The sequence below is a fragment of the Dermacentor andersoni genome, chromosome 6 (genome assembly GCF_023375885.2).
Source record: "Dermacentor andersoni chromosome 6, qqDerAnde1_hic_scaffold, whole genome shotgun sequence".
Classification (NCBI taxonomy): domain Eukaryota; kingdom Metazoa; phylum Arthropoda; class Arachnida; order Ixodida; family Ixodidae; genus Dermacentor; species Dermacentor andersoni.
The window spans coordinates 49,480,838-49,500,552 of NC_092819.1; the positions used below are offsets into that span (position 1 = coordinate 49,480,838).

General features: G+C 44.6%; 1 protein-coding gene across 2 annotated transcripts in view; it reads left to right on the forward strand.

Moving 5' to 3' along the window:
• Positions 1-19,715, forward strand: part of l(2)37Cd (general transcription factor IIIC subunit l(2)37Cd) — a 30,602-nt gene that overhangs the window by 1,442 nt on the left and 9,445 nt on the right. The window contains exons 1-5 of one of the 2 annotated variants that reach the window (XM_050171786.3): positions 5-1,477; positions 1,558-1,747; positions 2,436-2,687; positions 6,123-6,259; positions 14,833-15,040. In XM_050171786.3, the coding sequence (XP_050027743.1) occupies positions 1,364-1,477; positions 1,558-1,747; positions 2,436-2,687; positions 6,123-6,259; positions 14,833-15,040 (901 nt within the window). In that variant the 5' untranslated portion in view covers positions 5-1,363. Of the gene's footprint in view, positions 1-4; positions 1,478-1,557; positions 1,748-2,435; positions 2,688-6,122; positions 6,260-14,832; positions 15,041-19,715 lie in introns of those variants that run through there. The other variant, XM_055066620.2, reaches the window with a different exon arrangement.

The following is a 19,715-nucleotide window of genomic DNA, read 5'->3' on the forward strand; positions in this document are numbered from 1 at the left end:
TAGGACCAAATTGCGCAGTAAATGTAAATTATTGAAAGCGCGAAAGAAAGAAGAAGTGCGGAGAGAAGGAGGGCAATGCCTTCAAGGATCTACGCATACATCTTTCCGGAACGCTGTTTATAAGGTCCAATCCCCCAGTTTGGACACGTACGTGCCAAGGCAGTATTTCCCAAACTTTAGGCCGAAGCTAGGCGGAAGCCCCTCGGACGGCGGGCCCCCAGCGACAGTCATCATCCGGAGCTACAGCTAAGTAGGTTGGCGTCGTATAGCTGTATGCAGCTAATACAGCATCCTGTTCGCTTAAATATAAATTATGGGGTTTTACGTGCTAGAACCACTATCAGATTATGAGGCACGTCTTAGTGGGGGACTGCGGAACAAGCGCGACTTCCTGGGGTTCTTTATCCTGCACCCAATTCACGGCCGGTATATGGACGTTTTTGAATTTCGCGAACACCTCTGAAATGCGACCGCCGCACCCGGGATTCGATCCGGCGCCCTCCGCGTTAGCAGTGCAACGCCATATCCACTAGATTCCTGAACACTCAGCTAATATACAGATAATATTGCGAACTATGCACAGACCTAATATAGCGAATCCGGATAGAGCGACTTATTCTTTGCCTCAAACACCCCAAACTTACTCAAACTCATGTAAAGCAAGTTTCTCTCCGCTGCGAGTCCGACGCCGATAACGAGCGTTAAGACGTGCACACATTTGAGGAAAACAGTGCTCCGTCATAACTACAGTCTCAGTGAACAGCAGCATGGTAGTGTAGCGCTGCGTCATATAAAGCAGTTATGACCAAAAACACGAATTTATTGCTACGGAGCAGTTATTACCTAGCTTTCAGGAAACACCGCGGTCGAAAGATATTTCAAATATCCCGCCAAAGGCACCGTTCCCGTTTGCCATTCTACAGAAATACTTTGCTTCCATAAACTTAAATATACTTGCTGGAAATGACTCTGTTTTGCGATATGACATATTTAAGATTTATAGGCAATGCGGGAAAGATCTGCGCTTCAATATTCATGTTTGGGTTCGCTCAGTCCACAGCCGCACCAACATCAACATCATCCAAAACTTGTAAGCGCGCTTGTAAGCATACGACAGCTGAAACCGCTCTTAGAATTGGGGATGTTTTCAGTTTTGAGCCGCTTTCAATAAACCCTAGAGGAACTGATTCTGTGGTTGCGGTGTTCGAAATGCTAGCTGCCAGAGTGAAGTACAGTTGCTGCAAGGGAAAACAAAATCGTGTAGTTCAAACATCTTGTATATAATTCCTGAAACTGTGTTGTATGCAAGTCGTGCACATTGCGAACTATCTTGTGTCTGAAGTTTACAAGCAATCAGAACGGCATGACGGCAATAACTTTAAAGAACAGGAAGCTTGTACTTGTCGAGTACCCGGCAATCGTTAAAAACACAGACAGAATGATCAAAAGCCTCGGTGGCATTGAAGAAGTCGCTAAGGTAAGATTGATCCTGTGCGTGCACGTGGGTTGTGCATACAAATCTGAACTGATGTTGTTCGTACGTGTGGTCTCCTTTAGGCCTATTCAGACCCAACGCGAAGGCTAGAAATGAAGTTTAGGCCCGAAGATCCTTACTGCAAGAGCGCCTACGCCAACCGCTTCAACGCGTCCTGCCTCGTCCTGAAAGTGAAAAAGAACCGCGGCAACACGGATGAACCGTACACCGTGTCTATCGAAGGCACCGTCTCTACAGTCTACAAATTTCGTGGTGAGTTTTCGTCGCTTCACTTCAGCAAGCTCGCACAACATGCACCACACAAAGTAAAGAAAGAAGTGGAGGGGGGGGGGGGGGGGTCTAGCTTAATTAAGGAGACACCATACCAGTAATTTATCAACGCGAGAGACACAAGGAAGAGATGAAGCGCATCCCATCACAAGAGCTTTGTTGGACCAGACTGACGAAAGAACACAGACCTAAGATAACCGAAAAGTGCTTCTCACAGGAGATGCTTTCATGTAGCATATCATGCTCTTATTTGTTTCATTACATCGATCAGAGGCATTATTGAAAACAGGAGTGTAATAAGGTAGTAGAATGGTTGCGATTCTATGTTCAAACACAATCTTGGTTTGCGCTAGTCGGTGAGTCATACTTCAGGAAATCGATGACTCAGAACATACATAGACAGAAAATCCATGATACAATGGGTGCTACTTTTAACTGAATTTATCCAATTGAGTCCTTTTCTTCTTCTACTTTTTCTTTTTTTTTTGGTAGGAAGCTTGCTCACCTCAATAACCTGACTGTTGGTTGCATTTAAGCAATTTCTTGTTCTGAAAGCACTCTGTTAGAAGTGGTGCCTGCCCCGTGTATTTGTTCTTTGTTTGCATTCGTTTTGTGCTGTTCGTCTGCCAAAGTTTCTTTATGTGTTTGTTAACAAGTACTTTGCTTTCAGGCATGGTGGATTTTCAGTATTTGCCCATGAGGAAGAAAGCTGACGGAACAGGATACGAATCTTTACTCGACCAGCTGATTCCGCCTCCCATGTCGTCAACAGAATGGCTGATGAAGGACGCTCCAGTTTTCATACTGCCCCAAGTGTTCTCCCGTCTTGACAACATGTCAATTCAAGCCCTGCGAGATGAGCCCAAGCGACGTCAGCCGGCGTCGAAGACAGCGCTTCGTCCCACCAATTTATACGGCAGAAGTAAGTCGCTTGAATAATAATGAGTCCCAAAGCTGAGAAAGTTGGTATTAGTTTATGGTGGAAAAACTGCATCATATGTACACTAGAAGGAACTGAACAACGTAGGTGATGTGTTGTCCAGGAACTGAACTACACTGTGCTCTGTTTTCCAGTTCTTGTCATCGTGTCTGAAAGTGACAGCTAATAGAGACAGTAAATTAGTTCACTCATAAGTTACAATTTCAGAAATTCATATTTCTTAATTTTGCAGAACAAGGTTGATTCCTAGAAAAGAAAATGAAGACCAAACATCATTCTTTCTTTCTTTCTTTTTCCACGTCAGAACCCCAGCGCCAGTGTCCCATCACGTATTTCAAAGTGTTCTTCATATTTTGGCCATTGTGACTCGGCAAAAGTGCTTCAAACTTATTAAGTTCAGTGATTGGCTCCTTTTTCACAATGCAATGCCAGTCCATCCTTATTGCTAAAAATTTAACTAGGCTCATGCATATGCCATCAAAATCCGTGACATCACATTGTCCAGGTGCGGGTCTGTATCGTGCATTTAATTTTTGCACGGTTATTTCCACCGTGCAGTCGCTCGAATGCCCTGAACGGATGCATTGTATTTGCCTACATTGTCGCAATATGGTTTCTGTCTGGCAAAGGAAAAAGAAAAACAAGGGATTTGCAATTGAACTGTGTCTTGGGCTGGCTGGTGTAGTATTTTCCTTTCTGAAACGGAACCTGTATAGCATGAAAGCACAGCATATAGTAAGGAACTGTGTCATCGTAGTCTGCTGTGTGTGCCATTTACTATGTTCCATGCTATCACGCTGCGCAAGTTCCACTTCAAAAAAAAGAAAAACACTAAGATCGATACTTTTTATCCTTGTGGCTCATCTTTTTTAGTCCAGTGAGTCGTCTATCTTTAATTAGAGTTAGCAGCATCATGGAGTTCAATTATTTGCATTTCACATGGCTTACATCACTGCTGTCAGTAACAGGATAGTTGAAAATTCAGTTGTTAGTAGTCTGTGCACAGCCTAGCCTCCAGTTCCTTGAAGTATTGTGTCCACTGTAGATAAGCTCAATTCATGGAGTTTTCATAGTAAACTGGCAAATGGTTATAACTGCATATTAAGAAGGAGAAGAGCACACACTATGGCCATTCAGCGTTTATTCAATAGAGAGTATTAGGGGACGCAAGTGGCTTATGTACGGAAGCCGCTTGCGTCCTCTAATCTAAAGCTCTCTAATATGTAAGAGAAGGGTACAAAGGACATTTGAGTGTGGTCCTGAGTAAATACAATTAGTAATTTCTTTGTGTCTCATTGACTCAGTATTGGCTGAATATATACAGAGATATTTCACCCAGGCCTTGTTGCATGGGCAGTTGCTGTTGCCTTCTCCCAGGTTTTGGCAGCAAAGTTAAGGGGGTATTGTAGGCAGAAGGGTCAGCTTTTAAACCCGTTAGCCAATTTTATTTAAATTTTGTGGGATGATTTATCTTCTTGTCATTAAAATGCATTGTAAATGTCATACCCTTAATGCTGACAGAAAAAGAAACTTATGATCATCATATTGCGTAGCTGAGTGTGTCGGCTTAGGAAAACTATCATTCCAAAAATAAACAGACATATTTGTTCTATTTCAGTAGACACCTTCTAGGTGGTCTATAGTGCAGGATAAGGGCAGCCGCTTGTTATTTAATGCCATTTCTGTAAAAATAGAGTCATTTGAAAAACAAGTTTGTTATGTTGTCAGAATATGTCAATGATGTGATACTTGTATTGTGTTAGAAAAAAAGATTAGAAACCTACAAAGTGCTTTAGCTTGTTGCTTACAAAATTTCACTATAGCAACCACCTTGAAAGTCATCATCATCATCACTATCATCAGCCTATTTTATGTCCACTGCAAGACGAAGGCCTCTCCCCGCAATCTCCATTTACCCCTGTCCTGCGCCAGCCGATTCCAACTAGCACCCGCAAATTTCCTCATTTTGTCACACCACCTAGTCTTCTGTTGTCTTCTACTGCGCTTCCCTTCTCTTGGTACCCATTCTTTCACCCTAATGGTCCAGCGGTTATCTACTCTACACATTACATGACCTGTCCAGTGCCATTTTTTTCTCTTCATGTCAATTTGAATGTCGTCTATACCCATTTGCTCTCTGATCCAAACTGCTTTCTTTCTGTCTCTTAAAGTTATGCCTAGCATTCTTCGTTCCATCACCCTTTGCACAATCCTTAACTTGTTCTCAAGCTTCTTTGTCAGTCTCGAAGTCTCTGCCCCATATGTCATCACCGGTAAAATGCACTGATTGTATGTACCTTCCTTTTCAATGATAATGGTAAGCTTCCAGTCAGGAGCTCACGATGTCTGCCGTATGCGATCCAACCCATTTTTATTCTTCTGTGAATATCCTTCTCATGGTCAGGGTTCCCTGTGATTAGTTAACCTAGGTAAATGTACTCCTTCACAGACTCTACAGGCTGATTGGCGATCCTGAATTCTTGTTCCCGTTCCCGGTTATTCATCATTATCTGCATATTAATCTCCAGCCCCACTCTTACACTCTCTCTGTTAATGTCCTCAATCATTTGTTGTAACTTGTCTGCAGTGTTGCTGAATAGAACAACGTCGTTGTCAAACCGAAGGTTGCTGAGGTATTCGCCGTCGATCCTTGTTCCTAAACCTTCTCAGTTTAATAGTTTGAATAATTCTTCCAAGCTACCTTGAAAGTAGCTTTTGGCAAAGCAGTTTGGGGACAATGTTTTTCGAAAGGTGTGGTTTTGCCAGAAATTGGTAATTGAAAAATATTTATTCGAAGATTGCAGACCATACTACTTTACTTAATGATGAATAGCGATTAATAAAAGACATCTACTGCATAAGCTGGGCTCGCATCTTCAACACGACACTGTTGAGTGGCAATCGCTTCAAGTCGTCTTCACATTTTTTCAGCTTGAAAGCTGTGAAGCACCACTGTTTGTGCTCATGAAATGCTTCTCTTAGTTGCTTGCTGGACATATTTATAGTCACATGAAATAGTTAATTTTCTTTTCTACAGCACAGATATCAACCAAACTTGGTGAGAAGCTCCTTTATTAGTGGAGATATCCAAAACAACATAAATCTATGAATGTGGCTTTTTGGGGAAAATTTCTATTTTAGCCATGCATCCCCCTTTAGGAGAACGTCTTTCAGTCTTATGCTATTATATCGTTAAACCTATCTTATCAGCACAAGCTGTCCAATCTTTGACAATTGGACCCTGGTGTAGGCGATGGCTACCACTCATGAAGGACTTTTCACTGGAATGATCAATAAGAAACTGGCTTATTCTTGAGCATGAAAGTCGGGAAGAGCTGTTGTAACCAAAACTTTGTTTTTATCTAGATTGGCAATAGCTAACTTATTTAAAAAAATATTTTCTTTATACGTTTGCAGTTCGCCACCGCCGTGTGAAATTCGCTCGCTTTCTAAGCTTTGAAGATGAAGATGTGCCTAAAGAGCCAAATCCAGAGGCCTGGAAACAACTGGATTGGCGCCCTCCTGAGGTGAACATAAGGGAAAAAGTTCAAGAGGTAAGGCTTGCTCATACACGAATTATCTCGTCACCAGTGAAGTGTAAAAATTTTCTGCTCAATCCACTACTGCTGCCCTAGCAAACTGGCTAGGCTAGGGCTTTCCTACCACTAAATAGCACCAAATCAGATCCAGCTGTACAGTGGACCAGTTCCTGTGCACATTCTTTGATAGAAATGAGTGGAGGTTGTTTTGTTGTAGTATAAGTTCTGTTAAGTGCGCTGGGAATGTGCACTTCTGCAGTCAGTCTTGAACATCAGTCTGACTGCATTGGCATTGTACAGGGTCCTGAATATTTGGCCGCATATGTTCAAAAAAAGATTTTGCACCCACTGCAGCACTTTGCATGCTCAAATTTTGCAAAACAATTGCATTTTGTTGTCTGCTTCGTTTAGTATAACACTTGGCACGATTAGTCGCCTGTTCTTTAAGACAAAAGTGAGAAACTGTTTTCGCCTATGGGAAAAATGGCGTCTGAAAAGCCGGCCCTGGCACAGACTTGTGTCGCTGCCTGCCGGCAGCAGCAGGAAGCAGCTGCTTCGCAGATGAAACGGCATCTTGAAATCGGCTGTTTACACGACAGCAGCAGTTTTATTCTACTGTGTCATGCCAGCATAATGTTGGGTTGTATGCTAGTCGAGGGGCTTACCCTGTTGGCTTAGGTTGACCAGGAAACTAATAAGGGAAAATCTTGCAGTGTCAGGCGCCAACACTTTGCCAAGTACATGTACCACCAATTATCCCAGAGTCCATTTTCAACCATGACCTGTTGGCAAGGTGGGCCTCTTGGGATGGAAAATGGCTCATCTGCGTACGTCCAAGTGTCGGCATGATGATTGACTAGGCCGGATCCTGGCAGACTCACAAAAATTTGTTATAATAAGTGCATGGGCCCAGGCTTTGAATGAGACAGAAAGGATGCAGTAAATGGAGGTGCATCACTCTATTGGGGTGGAGATTTTAACATTGGAAGATGTTATAAGAGAGGCCAAATTTTCAGGCACTAAACATCTGGGTTTTAGGTGCCTAAAACAAGCACACAAAGCCTTATTTTAGGCACTATATGGGTCGAAATAAGCAGTATAAACTGTTCACAGATGATACCGGTAACCTGTCTTATGTATTGAATGTGTTTAACACATTTTCACCGTAAAGAAATTGACGTAGCATTCACTTGTGAGATTTGAAAGGCAGCAGCCGTATACGCTCCTGACACTGCCCAGGCGGCGCATCCGAGCAGTGATCATCAGCGCCTCTTGCGGCACCTTCCGTCAAAACTGACACTGATGGACCACGCTACTCACGCTGCCCATGCGGATCTGCTGACGTGATCGCTTGTTCATGCTTGTTTTGATACGAACAAATGGCGCAAGTTTTGCTGTGTGGTTTCAGACTAATCTTAAAATTAGACGGTTGGATACGCCCTGCCATTTGTCGTAAAGGGGAAAAGCTCTACGCGGCCGGGCACGTTCACAGCGTGAAAAAAGTCGCCGGTGTGACTGTGCCGGCGAAGTAAACGAGAAGAAAGGGGGTTAACTGAGGGGCCCGATTTTTTAATTTGTCATATCATGAGATTTGAATCATGAGAAGTGTCACTTCCACCAAGGCAAACACAACTGCAGCGTATCTCTAGCCTGAGTACACTCAGCTATCATATTATGCTTTGATCAAGCAGCTCAATTGAGTGTGCAGGCATGGCTGAGCTTATGAAGCATTAGGTGTAGGTAAAGAAGGGAAAATCAGACATCCACGCGTTCGTAGCAATTGCTACAAAGGAAACCCAAACGGGTTTCCTTGAAAGAAAAGCCTGAAAGTTGAAGAAAAATTCGTCCTGGTCTGGGACTCGAACCCCGGGACCACCGCTTTTCCGGGGCAGCCGCTCTACCATCTGAGCTAACCAGGCGGCTAGCAGATGGCAGGGCGAAGTCGAATTTGTTGACAACACGAAGCAAAGGCAAGAGTTTGACGTAATAGTTCTGTAGAAACCCACAAGGTGGAGAGAAGTAACTAAAGAAGGGAAAATCAGACATCCACCCGTTCGTAGCAATTGCTGCAAAAGAAACCGTAGGTGTTCTTATCCAACCATTTGAATTAAGGTAGACCCGTTGCGTAGACAAAACGTGTCCTTCCGTGGTGCTGTTTTGACATGCTTGCAAAGCCTCATTGGCCAGGGATGATAGGCGCTATATCTTTTAGAATTACTAAAAGGCTCTTTTAAACAACTTGCACAAAAATTTTATTATATTGGTATGCTCTGACAAGCAACCACAGTACTTTGTTTACAACTGCCGAGGCACTGGCACGACCAAGCTTGGGCCACTCTGGCCGCCAAGACTCGGGTGACCGTATCCGGCAACCTGAACCCAATCAGAGCCACGCAGAGTGAAATGCTGAGCGACTCACGCAAGCCAGGACACCTGCAGCCACCACGCAGTACTCCTCGTATACAGCAAAATAAATAGCTCTAAAAGATATGGAGGATTTGCAAAAATATGTAAGTCGGCTGCCCGGCAAGACTCTTTCTCGGCCAAGAACTTCAGTCTACTGACTACAATACTTTTTAGTGTGATCCTCCAGGAAGGAAGCGCGAGCACAAAACCACGACCGGCCAGGAAATCTGTAGAGTCGGAGAGCAGGCAGCCCTGCATGGCCGTTACAACCTTTGTCGCAGCAGTACCGCCGTCCCCATGCTTTTCTTTCTGAGCTGTTTTTGATGTCTTGCACATTTGGCATCATAAAAAAGCGGTATGAGAACGTTTACCTGCAGGACGGTGGCGCACGTGGTTCAGAAGTTTCGAATCACATGTGGTCATAACAACACGTGCACCACTATGCCGTCGACTGAAGTTTAATCAGTACCAGAGTTGCGCTTTCGACGCCACAGGTGGTGCGGCCGTCGCCGGGAAACTCTACTGTCAGGAGCGTATAGTGCAAGCCATCGCTTCACAGGGCTTCGCTGAGCAGACGAGGAGTCGCTTTTTGTCAATCTGTGTACTGCAGCCAACATGCTTAATACAACAGAACTGCTTGTTGGCCTAGTTGGTGCTTGCTAAAAGACATGTTTTTTGTGGCAATTGAACGTGTTGAAATTTAAAACAGCACGTGAGCTAATGGAAGCTTACTATATAAAAAAGAAAGGTACGAATTGCATTAGCGATACATCTATTGTGCTCTGTAAATCGGAAACTAGATTGTTTGACCGCTGGGTAATGTAGATCTGTGAAGAGCCAGCACATGCGTGTATGTGTATATATATTCATGGGTCACAGCCCAAATTAAATCAGTTGGAAGTGCCGCCCGTGTTGTCTTTATGTGTCTTCCTTTTGTGTGTGTTCAATTGCAACAAAAAACATGTCTTTTATGCTTAATACATTTGTCTTGCCAATTGGAGCAGGTATAGCATATATTCAATAATGAAACTTTCTTGCTTACCCTGACACGTCAAGTGGAGCAAGCACGAAAAATACAAAATATGGTAGGTAAGCAGCTGAAGTGCGTGGGAGAGCTGTATGGTAGGCAGAGTTTATTGCAGAGAAGCTGAGTTAGTTGCTGGTCTACTGCAGAGTTCAAGTGAGCTGCCATTGGCCTATATGTATATCTGCACAACCACAAAAGAAGCGGAGGAGGCAAAAACGGCGACCTTGTTAACTACGGCTGACAGTACTACTTCCAGTGAACTTTGTACACTTCCACCTAACACACGTGCAGCACAGTCTGCCGCTAACAGGCTTTCCAAGCAGCGGTCGGCAGTACTCCTTTCCTAACGCTGCATCTTTTCTTTCTCAAATCCCCTCCTGCAGTCTAATGTGGAATTGCGTGCCCACTGCTGAAGAAGGATACTTTCGGTGATCTTTTTCTCTGGCAATGCTAACGGGTCAGCGCCATGCAAACGGTGAAAGGCCCTCAAAAAGTCTGTCTATGCACGTGCCTATTTGTTGGGTCACAATGTCAGATGTGTTGCCATTAACAGCAGTGTCCATTCATGCTGCAAAGCTTTGTGGAAAAAGTAAGCCAATGTGCTTTTGAAACAAAAGAAAGAAAAAAGAAAAGAGTCGGCGTTTTGCACGAAAAGCGAAGCATTGATAGCAGTAGAAAAGTATTAGACAACTACATCAAACAAGGTTCGTAGTTGTACGGGCCATGTAAATTGCAGTCAACGGTGTCTTGCTAATTAAATTACCATGCATGGTACATTACCATGCACCCAGGAAAACATGAACAGGTCTCTCTTGATGGTCGCAAACACTCGCTGTCACAACGCTGGTGTGATGAAGAGTGGCAGTGAGGGAGTTCCTCTTCTTGCCGCCCTTTATTTCAATGTGCGATCTTGTAGTACCTGGACTTGATGCGGAACTTCATGGCGATATCAACGCCGACCGCAAAAGTTCACTTTGAGTGTCCATATAAGTGCTATCTCAATAAAAAAAATTTTCCCAAAAGCAGTTTCAGGTCCTAAAAGCAAAAAGAGGTATTTATAGGTGCAAATGACAGAAATAAGCATGTATAGGCACTATAAAGTTAGTGATAAACCATTTCTTAACCCCTAATTCATGCTCATACATAAAAAGGCAGAGGCCCTGGCACATGGGAACAAGTAGGCATCTGTCCATAATCCAGTCCATAATTATAAGCATGCATTTTCTATGGTGATCATACACAATGCTTTGATTGTGATGCATGGTGCCACTACAGTTCGCAACTTATAAACTTTTCAACTTGAGGTGACTCGCGGCTCGGTGATCGTGTTCCGTTGAAGCAGTGCTTAGCTAAAGGCACTGCCGGACGCACACCCAGCACTTGTAGTCTTGTGCTTTGTAGTCTAGCCCGGCACTGCAAGCCCGTGACTGGCTCAGGTAGGAGTCTGAGCTCCCACACTCCACCTCAGAAATGGGAGATGACAGAAAGCTTAGTCGTAGGATGCAGGTCCAGCATGAAACCCGGGAAGCATCCGGAACATTTCTGGCGAGGTATAGCCATTAACAGAGCTGGGATGACAAGCCTGACTTGCAGTGGAAATGTCGGCCCGGGCACAGGCTGGGACACCAGTCGTTGCGGCTGGGCTGGATGAAACCCTGCACTGAAGCTGTGTTGTAGCTGGGACAGCAGGCTCAACTCCAGGCATAGATGGTGTCTCAGGCACTTGCCAGGGTGCAGGAGGCCAGTGTTGGCTGGGGCTAATCCTAGCATTCCAGCTGTGATGTAGCTGGAGCGTAAGCCCCGCATACGATGTCACAGTGGCTGCGCTGTAGGTGGTCGACTGTCTCAATGCAGAATTCCACGTTGCTTGTGTTTTGCCACCTGCTGCAATAGCTAAGCGGCTGTGCTGCTATGCTCGGGGTTGCAAGTTTGACCCTGGCTGTAATGGACCCATTTCAATGGAGGCGAAATGCAAAAACACTCGTCGACTTGCATTTAGATGCGCTGTAAAGATCCCAAGGTAGTCAAAATTAATCTGGAGTCCCCAACAATGGCATTCCTCATAATCATATCGGGGTTTCGGCTTGTAAAACATCGTAATTAAATTTTGTTTTTCTCTCTCTCTTCCCCACCTGCGCACAAAGCTGCTGACTTGCGCATCATCAAGCCACCGCGCATACACCTCCTCTTCTTCATTCTTCATTCACACACCAAAATTGATCATAAAATGCATACATCAATTTTAAAGAATGTGTGTAAACTATCCCTATCACAAGCATTTAGCCAGCTGTCGGTTATAGTTACAGAATGGGGATGCCAAGGAGAGGTAAATCACAGTTGAGGATGCCCAAGTATTAGGCACTAAGACTAAATTAGGAAATTCACAAGGATAGGATGAAATCTGCTGATACAAGACATGGGAAAGTGGAGATTGCTGGGAGAGATCTTTGTTCTGCAGTAGACATAAATTAGTCTCCTGATGATAATGGCCAATCAAGCTAAAGCTATCCAGTTATTTTATTGGGCACTGACACATTGTGACGTACCATCTCATGCATAATACAGGTGAGGTGCTCCAATGCTGCTGGTGGCGCTCTTCATCACGCCAGCATTGCGAGGCGCCTGATAGCTGGCAGAAGGCTCTTTCCGTTGTATATCACCAGCTGCCTCACATGCTGCGTAGGGGCAACATGTTGTCCCCCACGCGTCATTTTAACACTGTCCAATGAGCGCAAGTGCAACAGCAAACCTTGCTACTGCTTTCGATGCATCACTCTATGGGCGAAATTGCCAACTTTATTTCTTTTCTCCATTTCCGTGCCTCTTTCTTGTGAACCTGCCTGCTTCCTACCTCGCAGTTTGAAAGTGAGAAACAAATGGCACTCTGCGCTATTTCTTCCTTATCTTCTATGCGAGAGCATTTCTTTGGCTACTTTAGCCCACTTTGGACTGTCTATCTGGCCTCGACGTGATATTTGCATAATAAGAAGACAATCTAGCCTCTATGAGGAATCGAGCCCAAGCCTGCAGCATAGTAAGCGAGTACCTATCCTTGGTGTCCCACTAACGTTTAAGAAGGGGCACAGAATACAGGCGACAATAGCGTGAAAGAGCACCGCCACTGTCGTGCTGTCACGATATTGATACGAGGGTGCGACTCGCACAGAGGGTTAGAAAGACTCCAGAAACTGAAAGTGTGTCAAGCTGAAGAAGTGACAAAGCCAGACAGATACACTGTCCCCCACTGCTCATTTGGCTCTAGTGGAAGTTGAATAGAGTATGTGTGCTGCGTGAATGCTCTCGCAGAACTTGGACACTCATTGCAAACGGGGTGCTGCCCGAATTTTCTTCTTTATTATTATTGCTCTGTTCTTGCAGAGACAGTTAGATTGCTGTGTCAGTTCATCCATCTGTCCTTTCCCTTATGCTGACATCATTGTCGGGCTACCTCCGCATCCGAAGCTTCACCCTCGCCGCACGTCGAAGAAAAACAAAACTTTCCTATTGTAACCATCACTTGGCATCAAACTGCTGTCCTTGTGGCAACGTGCAGAGCCAGACACACTAACTGCTGGGCAGCCACGCACAATTTCCACTTGGTAATATGTGTAGCATTGTGTTAACGTGCAGTGCGCATTGCTGTGCATGGTTACATGTACAGTGGTTGCGTCAGTAGGCAACACTGTAGCAGACGAAGGCAAGGTTGTGTGTGTCACAAAGAAGCATCTTTTGACCAGATGGACTGACTCTGCAGTGAGAATCTTCCGCTGTCACAGTAGTAATTGAGTTCAGAGCTGAAGGAATTGCTGAAGTGTGCTGATTTTTGATACCCAACCTTTCAGGACAACTCGGCAGTTCCTAATGACATGAGCTGCTCCTTTGTGCATAAAATAAGTGCGTGAAATAATAGAAGACAGGTTACGACCTTAGGAATAAAACAGACAATGAAGCCAGGGAAAGCATAGGGGAAATTACGTTTCAACAAAATGTAGAAGTAATAAAGAGAAGTGAAAGTGGATGGTAAGCTAACTCGCCCCCAGGAAGTAACTAATCCCACATTTTCTTTCACTACACATGCAGTGCTGTACCAAGTAAGCTACCACTATCCTTTCATTCATCTTCCTGTGTGTTTGTGTAATGCATACAAGATTTGCCCCAGGAATGTTAGCCAGTGCCCCTCATTGCCAGGTTGGCTGTTGTGAAATGTCCTCTCAACAGCAGGTATCCCTTTAATACATTATTGTTATTTTTTATTATTATTTATAACATACTGCAGACCACACATCGGTCCTTGCAGGAAGGGCACCCAAGTGTACAAGGCAAGGAAAAAAAATGCAAATATAGAAATATAAATACTATACAATAATTACAAATAAATATGCACAACAGAGAGCATGTGAGTAATGCACTTTACTAGGAAGGTTTGAATACATTGCAGGTCGAGAGTTCCACTTAGACTTTTTTCTGTGGAAGAAAATTTGCATGTATTTGTCCTGGCGAAATGAGGTGTTAATGGATATGTATGATCATGACGTGTAGGCCTTGTAGACAAAGGGTTCACATATATCGAGGGGTCTAAGGATAATTCGCAGTTAATTAGTTGCTCTAGGAAATTTAGGTGAAGCACCTGGCCTCCGTATCTCGAGGAGGGGAATGTCGTATGCCACATTTAGCTGTGTGGGGGAATCGGTGCGCTTAAACTTAGAATAAATAAAACGAACAGCCTTTCACTGAATTCCCACCATGATTTTAATGTTATGTTTAGTGTATGGATCCCATGTAATGCAAGCGTACTTGAGTTTAGGTCTGATCATATATTTGGTCCGTATCTTTGAATTTGTGTAAACATGTATGTTACGGAAAGCTCAAGCTGAAGACGAAATCCAAATCCTATAGTTGAATATAACACTTGGGGTTTGAAGAAACACCATACATTTTTTAGAGAAATATGCTGTTACATGTCTCACATAGAAAAAGAGTTGGGTATATTGGCCTCCTTGCTCCGCATCCCCCCTTGTCTGCCCATGTATGACACTGCTAAAATAGTTAAAAGTTGCACCCAGATCTTTTCAGCATGATATGTTTAGCATATACAGCTCGTTGACCAGCATTGCACTAAGCTGTTCTCTCTGCTATGCGCTCCCATTACTTGCAGCTATTCGAGCAGCGCCCCATGTGGACGCGCAGTGCCTTGCAAGTAGCGCTTGGTGTCCAGCCCGTGCGGTTTAAGCTCATCCTGCCTGTGGTGGCTTACTATGTCGTCAATGGGCCTTTCCGTACTGCCTGGGTGCGCTTGGGCTTTGACCCCCGAAAGGACCCGTCAACAAAGATCTACCAGATTCTCGACTTCCGGCTCAAGACATGTGCGTAGCCATTTTGTTCCTGTTATTAAAAAGCCTGTTTCACATAACAGTGGTTTTTGGCCCAAAAGCGGTGCGATGGCCATCGCAAGAACCTCAGTACCTGTTTTTCGAGCAGCGCTCACTGCTGCGATTGCATTCATGACACTTGGAAAATTTCATTACCGGTGACAGCGTCTGAACAATAATACAGCATCAGTGAGCAGTGACGCAAAGAGCATACAATAGAAGCAGTGCCGAGGAGCTTACGCGCTTGAGCTGGCAACAGTTTGCTAGCAGACGATAGCCCGTGTTCAACCAAGTGATGGATGCTTCCATCCACATGACACAGCATAGCGTGTGCTTGGTATTTCCTTTCTATCTGCCGCTTTTTCTATGTGGGATGCTCATATTGGTCTGAGTGTTGACAGTGTAAAGGCATTTCATGCTTCTCATTCACAATGCACATACTAGCTGTTTTTCTTTTAAACGGCGACTATGCCTAGTCACGAGGCCATTTGCACATGTGGCCTAGACAGTGCACGCACATGTGGTTACACTCAAGAACTGCTAAAACAAGTTTAATGAGGAAGGTAATGATCCTCTTCTGCTACATTCCTATATGCCTGTAGGTGCAGAAGGCTTTAAAACAGGAAATGAAACTGAAGTAAACATAAATCAGCACATTGTGTGCTTATGCGAAAAGTCATCAAAAGCGATCAAAACGCATAGGAGACCTTTTGCTGGCCTATCAGAGGCACCCTGTTTGCATTTCTGTTGCACAGATGTGATCATGATTTGTTTTTTTCTGATATCTATGTGAATGCTTAACACGGATATCAGATATAATGAAGGTGTTTTGGTAGCCGATGCGACTTCTCAACATCATGTTTTCACTGTACATTATAGCACGCTGACTATACTGACATACTGCACTATCTTGCCATGCTCAATTGAGCACACAGCACCTGAGGGGGATATATTTCGGATTCAGATCCCTTCACACTATGGCATGTCTCATAGCACCAGGTATTGCACTTTTTACCACACCTTGGGCTTGGTAAAATAACATGGTCCGCGCATAGCATTCGCTGCTATGCACAGTACAGCCAAATTTTGCTGTCGTGCGCGACTTATGGAGCTCGCATGCCGGGTGCGAATTCGCCTTTTTCTCAAGTGCTCTCTTTTCAACAGAAGCCTGCTCCTCACTCTTTTTGGGCTGCTTTATTTCGTAATGTAGCTGATTCCCATACGCAGCTGCAGTTAGCCAATAGCTGACATCAATCAAGAAGGGTGTTTGGATCATTGCACTTCTTCCTACTGTTACTGTGTATATTTATTGTTGCAGTTTAATAAACATGCTGAAGTAGGCAAAAATGTGCTTTCAAGTTTCAATAAGGATTATGTACTTCCTGAAGAAGCCAACTATCACCCGCCGTGGTTGCTCAGTGGCTATGATGTTAGGCTGCTGAGCACAAGGTCGCGGGATCGAATCCCAGCCACGGCGGCCGCATTTCGATGGGGGCGAAATGCGAAATCACCCGTGGTACATAGATTTAGGTGCACGTTAAAGAACCCCAGGTGGTCGAAATTTCCGGAGTCCTCCACTACGGCGTGCCTCATAATCAGAAAGTGGTTTTGGCACGTAAAACCCCACAATTACATTTTTTTTTTTAAGAAGCCAACTATCATCTGCTCACGCTCGGCTGCAGCTGACCATGTAGGAATTAAACTTTGGCCACCGTGCTTACCGGTGTTGTAGCTGTCGGTTCTCGCTAATTTCGGCTAGTTTTTAACAACCATCTAGCCTCAAACTATGCAAAACTTAAGGTCAGCCCACACATATGCTTGCCAGTGTGCTCTCACTCCGATCTGCTCGTGGTTAGATGCCTTGGCAAACTTCACTTTGTGTTGAGCTATTGATAGCGCTTCAAAATGTGCAAGTTGGATGTGGCTACTATCCGTCGGTCAAGCTGGTGCAGAACAAAGCCGGTCCGCACCACACAGCACAGCCAGACTGGAGCATATGAGTGGAAGCGCGCACTCAAGCCCTTTCTTGCATAAACTGCACATACACACTACAGTTACATGTAGCTGTGGCCTTCCATGTAGAGTAGATACCGTCGCAACCGCCACGTGCTATGCCGAGTCTGCTGGCTGAGCGCAGTATGACTGGCTGAGGAAAACCGCGTTTGGCACATTGTGAGGGCCAAAATTGGAAGCAGTGCTGTCTATGTGAACATGGAAAATCCAGTTTGAAGTGGGCGCCACAGTGACATTCAGTAGGCGGAGCATTGTGGACACGCCCTGTTGCACCGTAGCCTTCGCAGTGCAAGAAGGAACGGGATTACTGCGAAGGGGATCATACATAACCTTTGATTGCCAATAACTCTGCTTCTCCTGAACGCATTGAAGTACTTTTGGTGGCGATGTATTTCTGAAATAGTCTGTTTTAACTTTGAATGCATTTCTCAACTTCAATAAAAAGTGGCTCAGGGCCCCTTTAAACGTCGTCAATCAATAAGTTGTTATTCATAGCTGCCTTCCTTAGTGTTGGAAAGCTCAGTGTCACATTCATTTGTCCCATGGCTGTTGCTATGTCAGGGATTAGTGTACCAATTTGTTTTCACTGTACATAATGGCACACTGACTATACTGACATACTGCACTATCTTGCCATGCTCAATTGAGCATACAGCACCTGAAAGGGATATATTTCGTATTCGGATCCCTTCACACTATGGCATGTCTCATAGCACAGGTATCGCACTTTTTACTGCACCTCGGGCTTGGTAAAATAGCATGGTCCGTGGATAGCATACGCTACTGTTTGTGCGAAAATTCTGTCTTCTTCTGCGGGTTCGTTGGCAGCATTTTTGCTATTCACTGCTTGAAGTACTTGTGTGCTCCTGTTTCTGAAAGTTGCGAAATGGTGGCCTAGTAGTGTAGGTAGCAATGGACTCTGAAGCAATACGGCACAGTGGTCGAGTTAATTTAGATTCATTTTAACATGTGAAACAGTGCAAACAAACAAGGGTAAAGAGGAAGAATATGCGACAAAACAGTGCTGTTTGGTCATGTATTCTTTCCTTTGTCCCTCGCACATTCACAGGAGCCCCCCTTTAAAACGTACTCAGTATTTCAGTACTGCAGTAATTCTCATTGGTACTTCACACTGTTTCATACGTCAGTCGACGAAATATAGTCATCGGGCCGCTATTGCTATTGTTGCAAAGCTGTTGTTTTTGTCATGTTGCCTTTGCTGTTGTAGTGCCATTGTCATCATAGCATACATCATCATCATCACCACCACCACCACCACCACCACCACCATCATCATCAGCCTATTTTCAACCAACTCCAACCAGCACCCGCAAATTTCCTGATTTCATCACACCACCTAGTCTTCTGTCATCCTCTACTGCGCTTCCCTTCTCTTGGTACCCATTCTGTCACCCTAATGGTCCAGCGGTTATCTATTCTACGCATTACATGACCTGCCCAGCGCCATTTTTTTCTCTTAATGTCTATTAGAATATCGTCTATACCTGTTTGCTCGCTGATCGAAAGCGCTCTCTTTCTGTCTCTTAAAGTTATGCCTAGCATTCTTGGTTCCATCGCTCTTTGCGCAGTCCTTAACTTGTTCTCAAGTTTCTTTGTCAGTCTCCAAGTCTCTGCCCCATATGTCAGCATCGGTAAAATGCACTGATTGTATACCTTCCTTTTCAGTGATAACGGTAAGCTTCCAGTCAGGAGCTCATAATGTCTGCCGTATGTGATCTAACCCATTCTTATTCTTCTGGGAGTTTCTTTCTCATGATCAGGGTTCCCTGTGATTAAAGGGACCCTGAAACGATTTCGACGATTTTCTACAAACGTACTGAGTCGTTAGAGCAGGTCCTTCTGATCATTAATTGACACATCTAAGTGCTCCGCGTAAAGCGTGTAATTTATTATAAGGTTTTAAAAATGCACATCGCTGCCGATCGGAGCACGCTGCTCGGCGGAATTTTAAGCCGCCCCTACCCATATGACGAAAATCACCCATATGACGTCAGTGGGGCGAGCTATCCGATTGGCTGACCAGGGCGCGTGATCAATAATTTTTCCAACTTTATGGTAAACAAATGATCTTCGTAATAGATGGAATGTTAGTTCATTTGTTTTTATAAACAGAAAGTAACATAAAGAGAATGCACAAAAACGATCTTTCAATACAATTAAGCACTTCCAGCACACAGCAAGTGTCGTCTGCTTGTGTTACAACGTACTCCATTTTGACGAGAGCTCCGCGGTCAGAGTCGGTCTCAGTCTTTTCGCCAGCACTATGATTCGACTTTGTTGCTTTGTGGACTGCAAACGTAGCGACTGGCAATATGTCAAGCTGCGACATCGTGTCCCTCTGCAAGGCAGCATACGAGCGAGCTGGCTGCTGCGCATCGGACTGCCGCTATCCGATCGGCGCCAGGGTTTACGCGTTTGTGGCCGTCACTTTACACCGGAAGATTACTAACGCAATAGCGTTTCGCGAGTCCGGTATTATGGCAAATGCAAGCGCAAGGGGACAGGGTCTGGCCGCTTGACTGTGCCGTAACGGGATGAGCCATGGGATGAGCAGAATCGCAAATGCGAATGGTCTGCACGGTGCAGCCACCTGGTGGCACAGAGCTCAATCACACATTAGCAATAATGAAGTGCA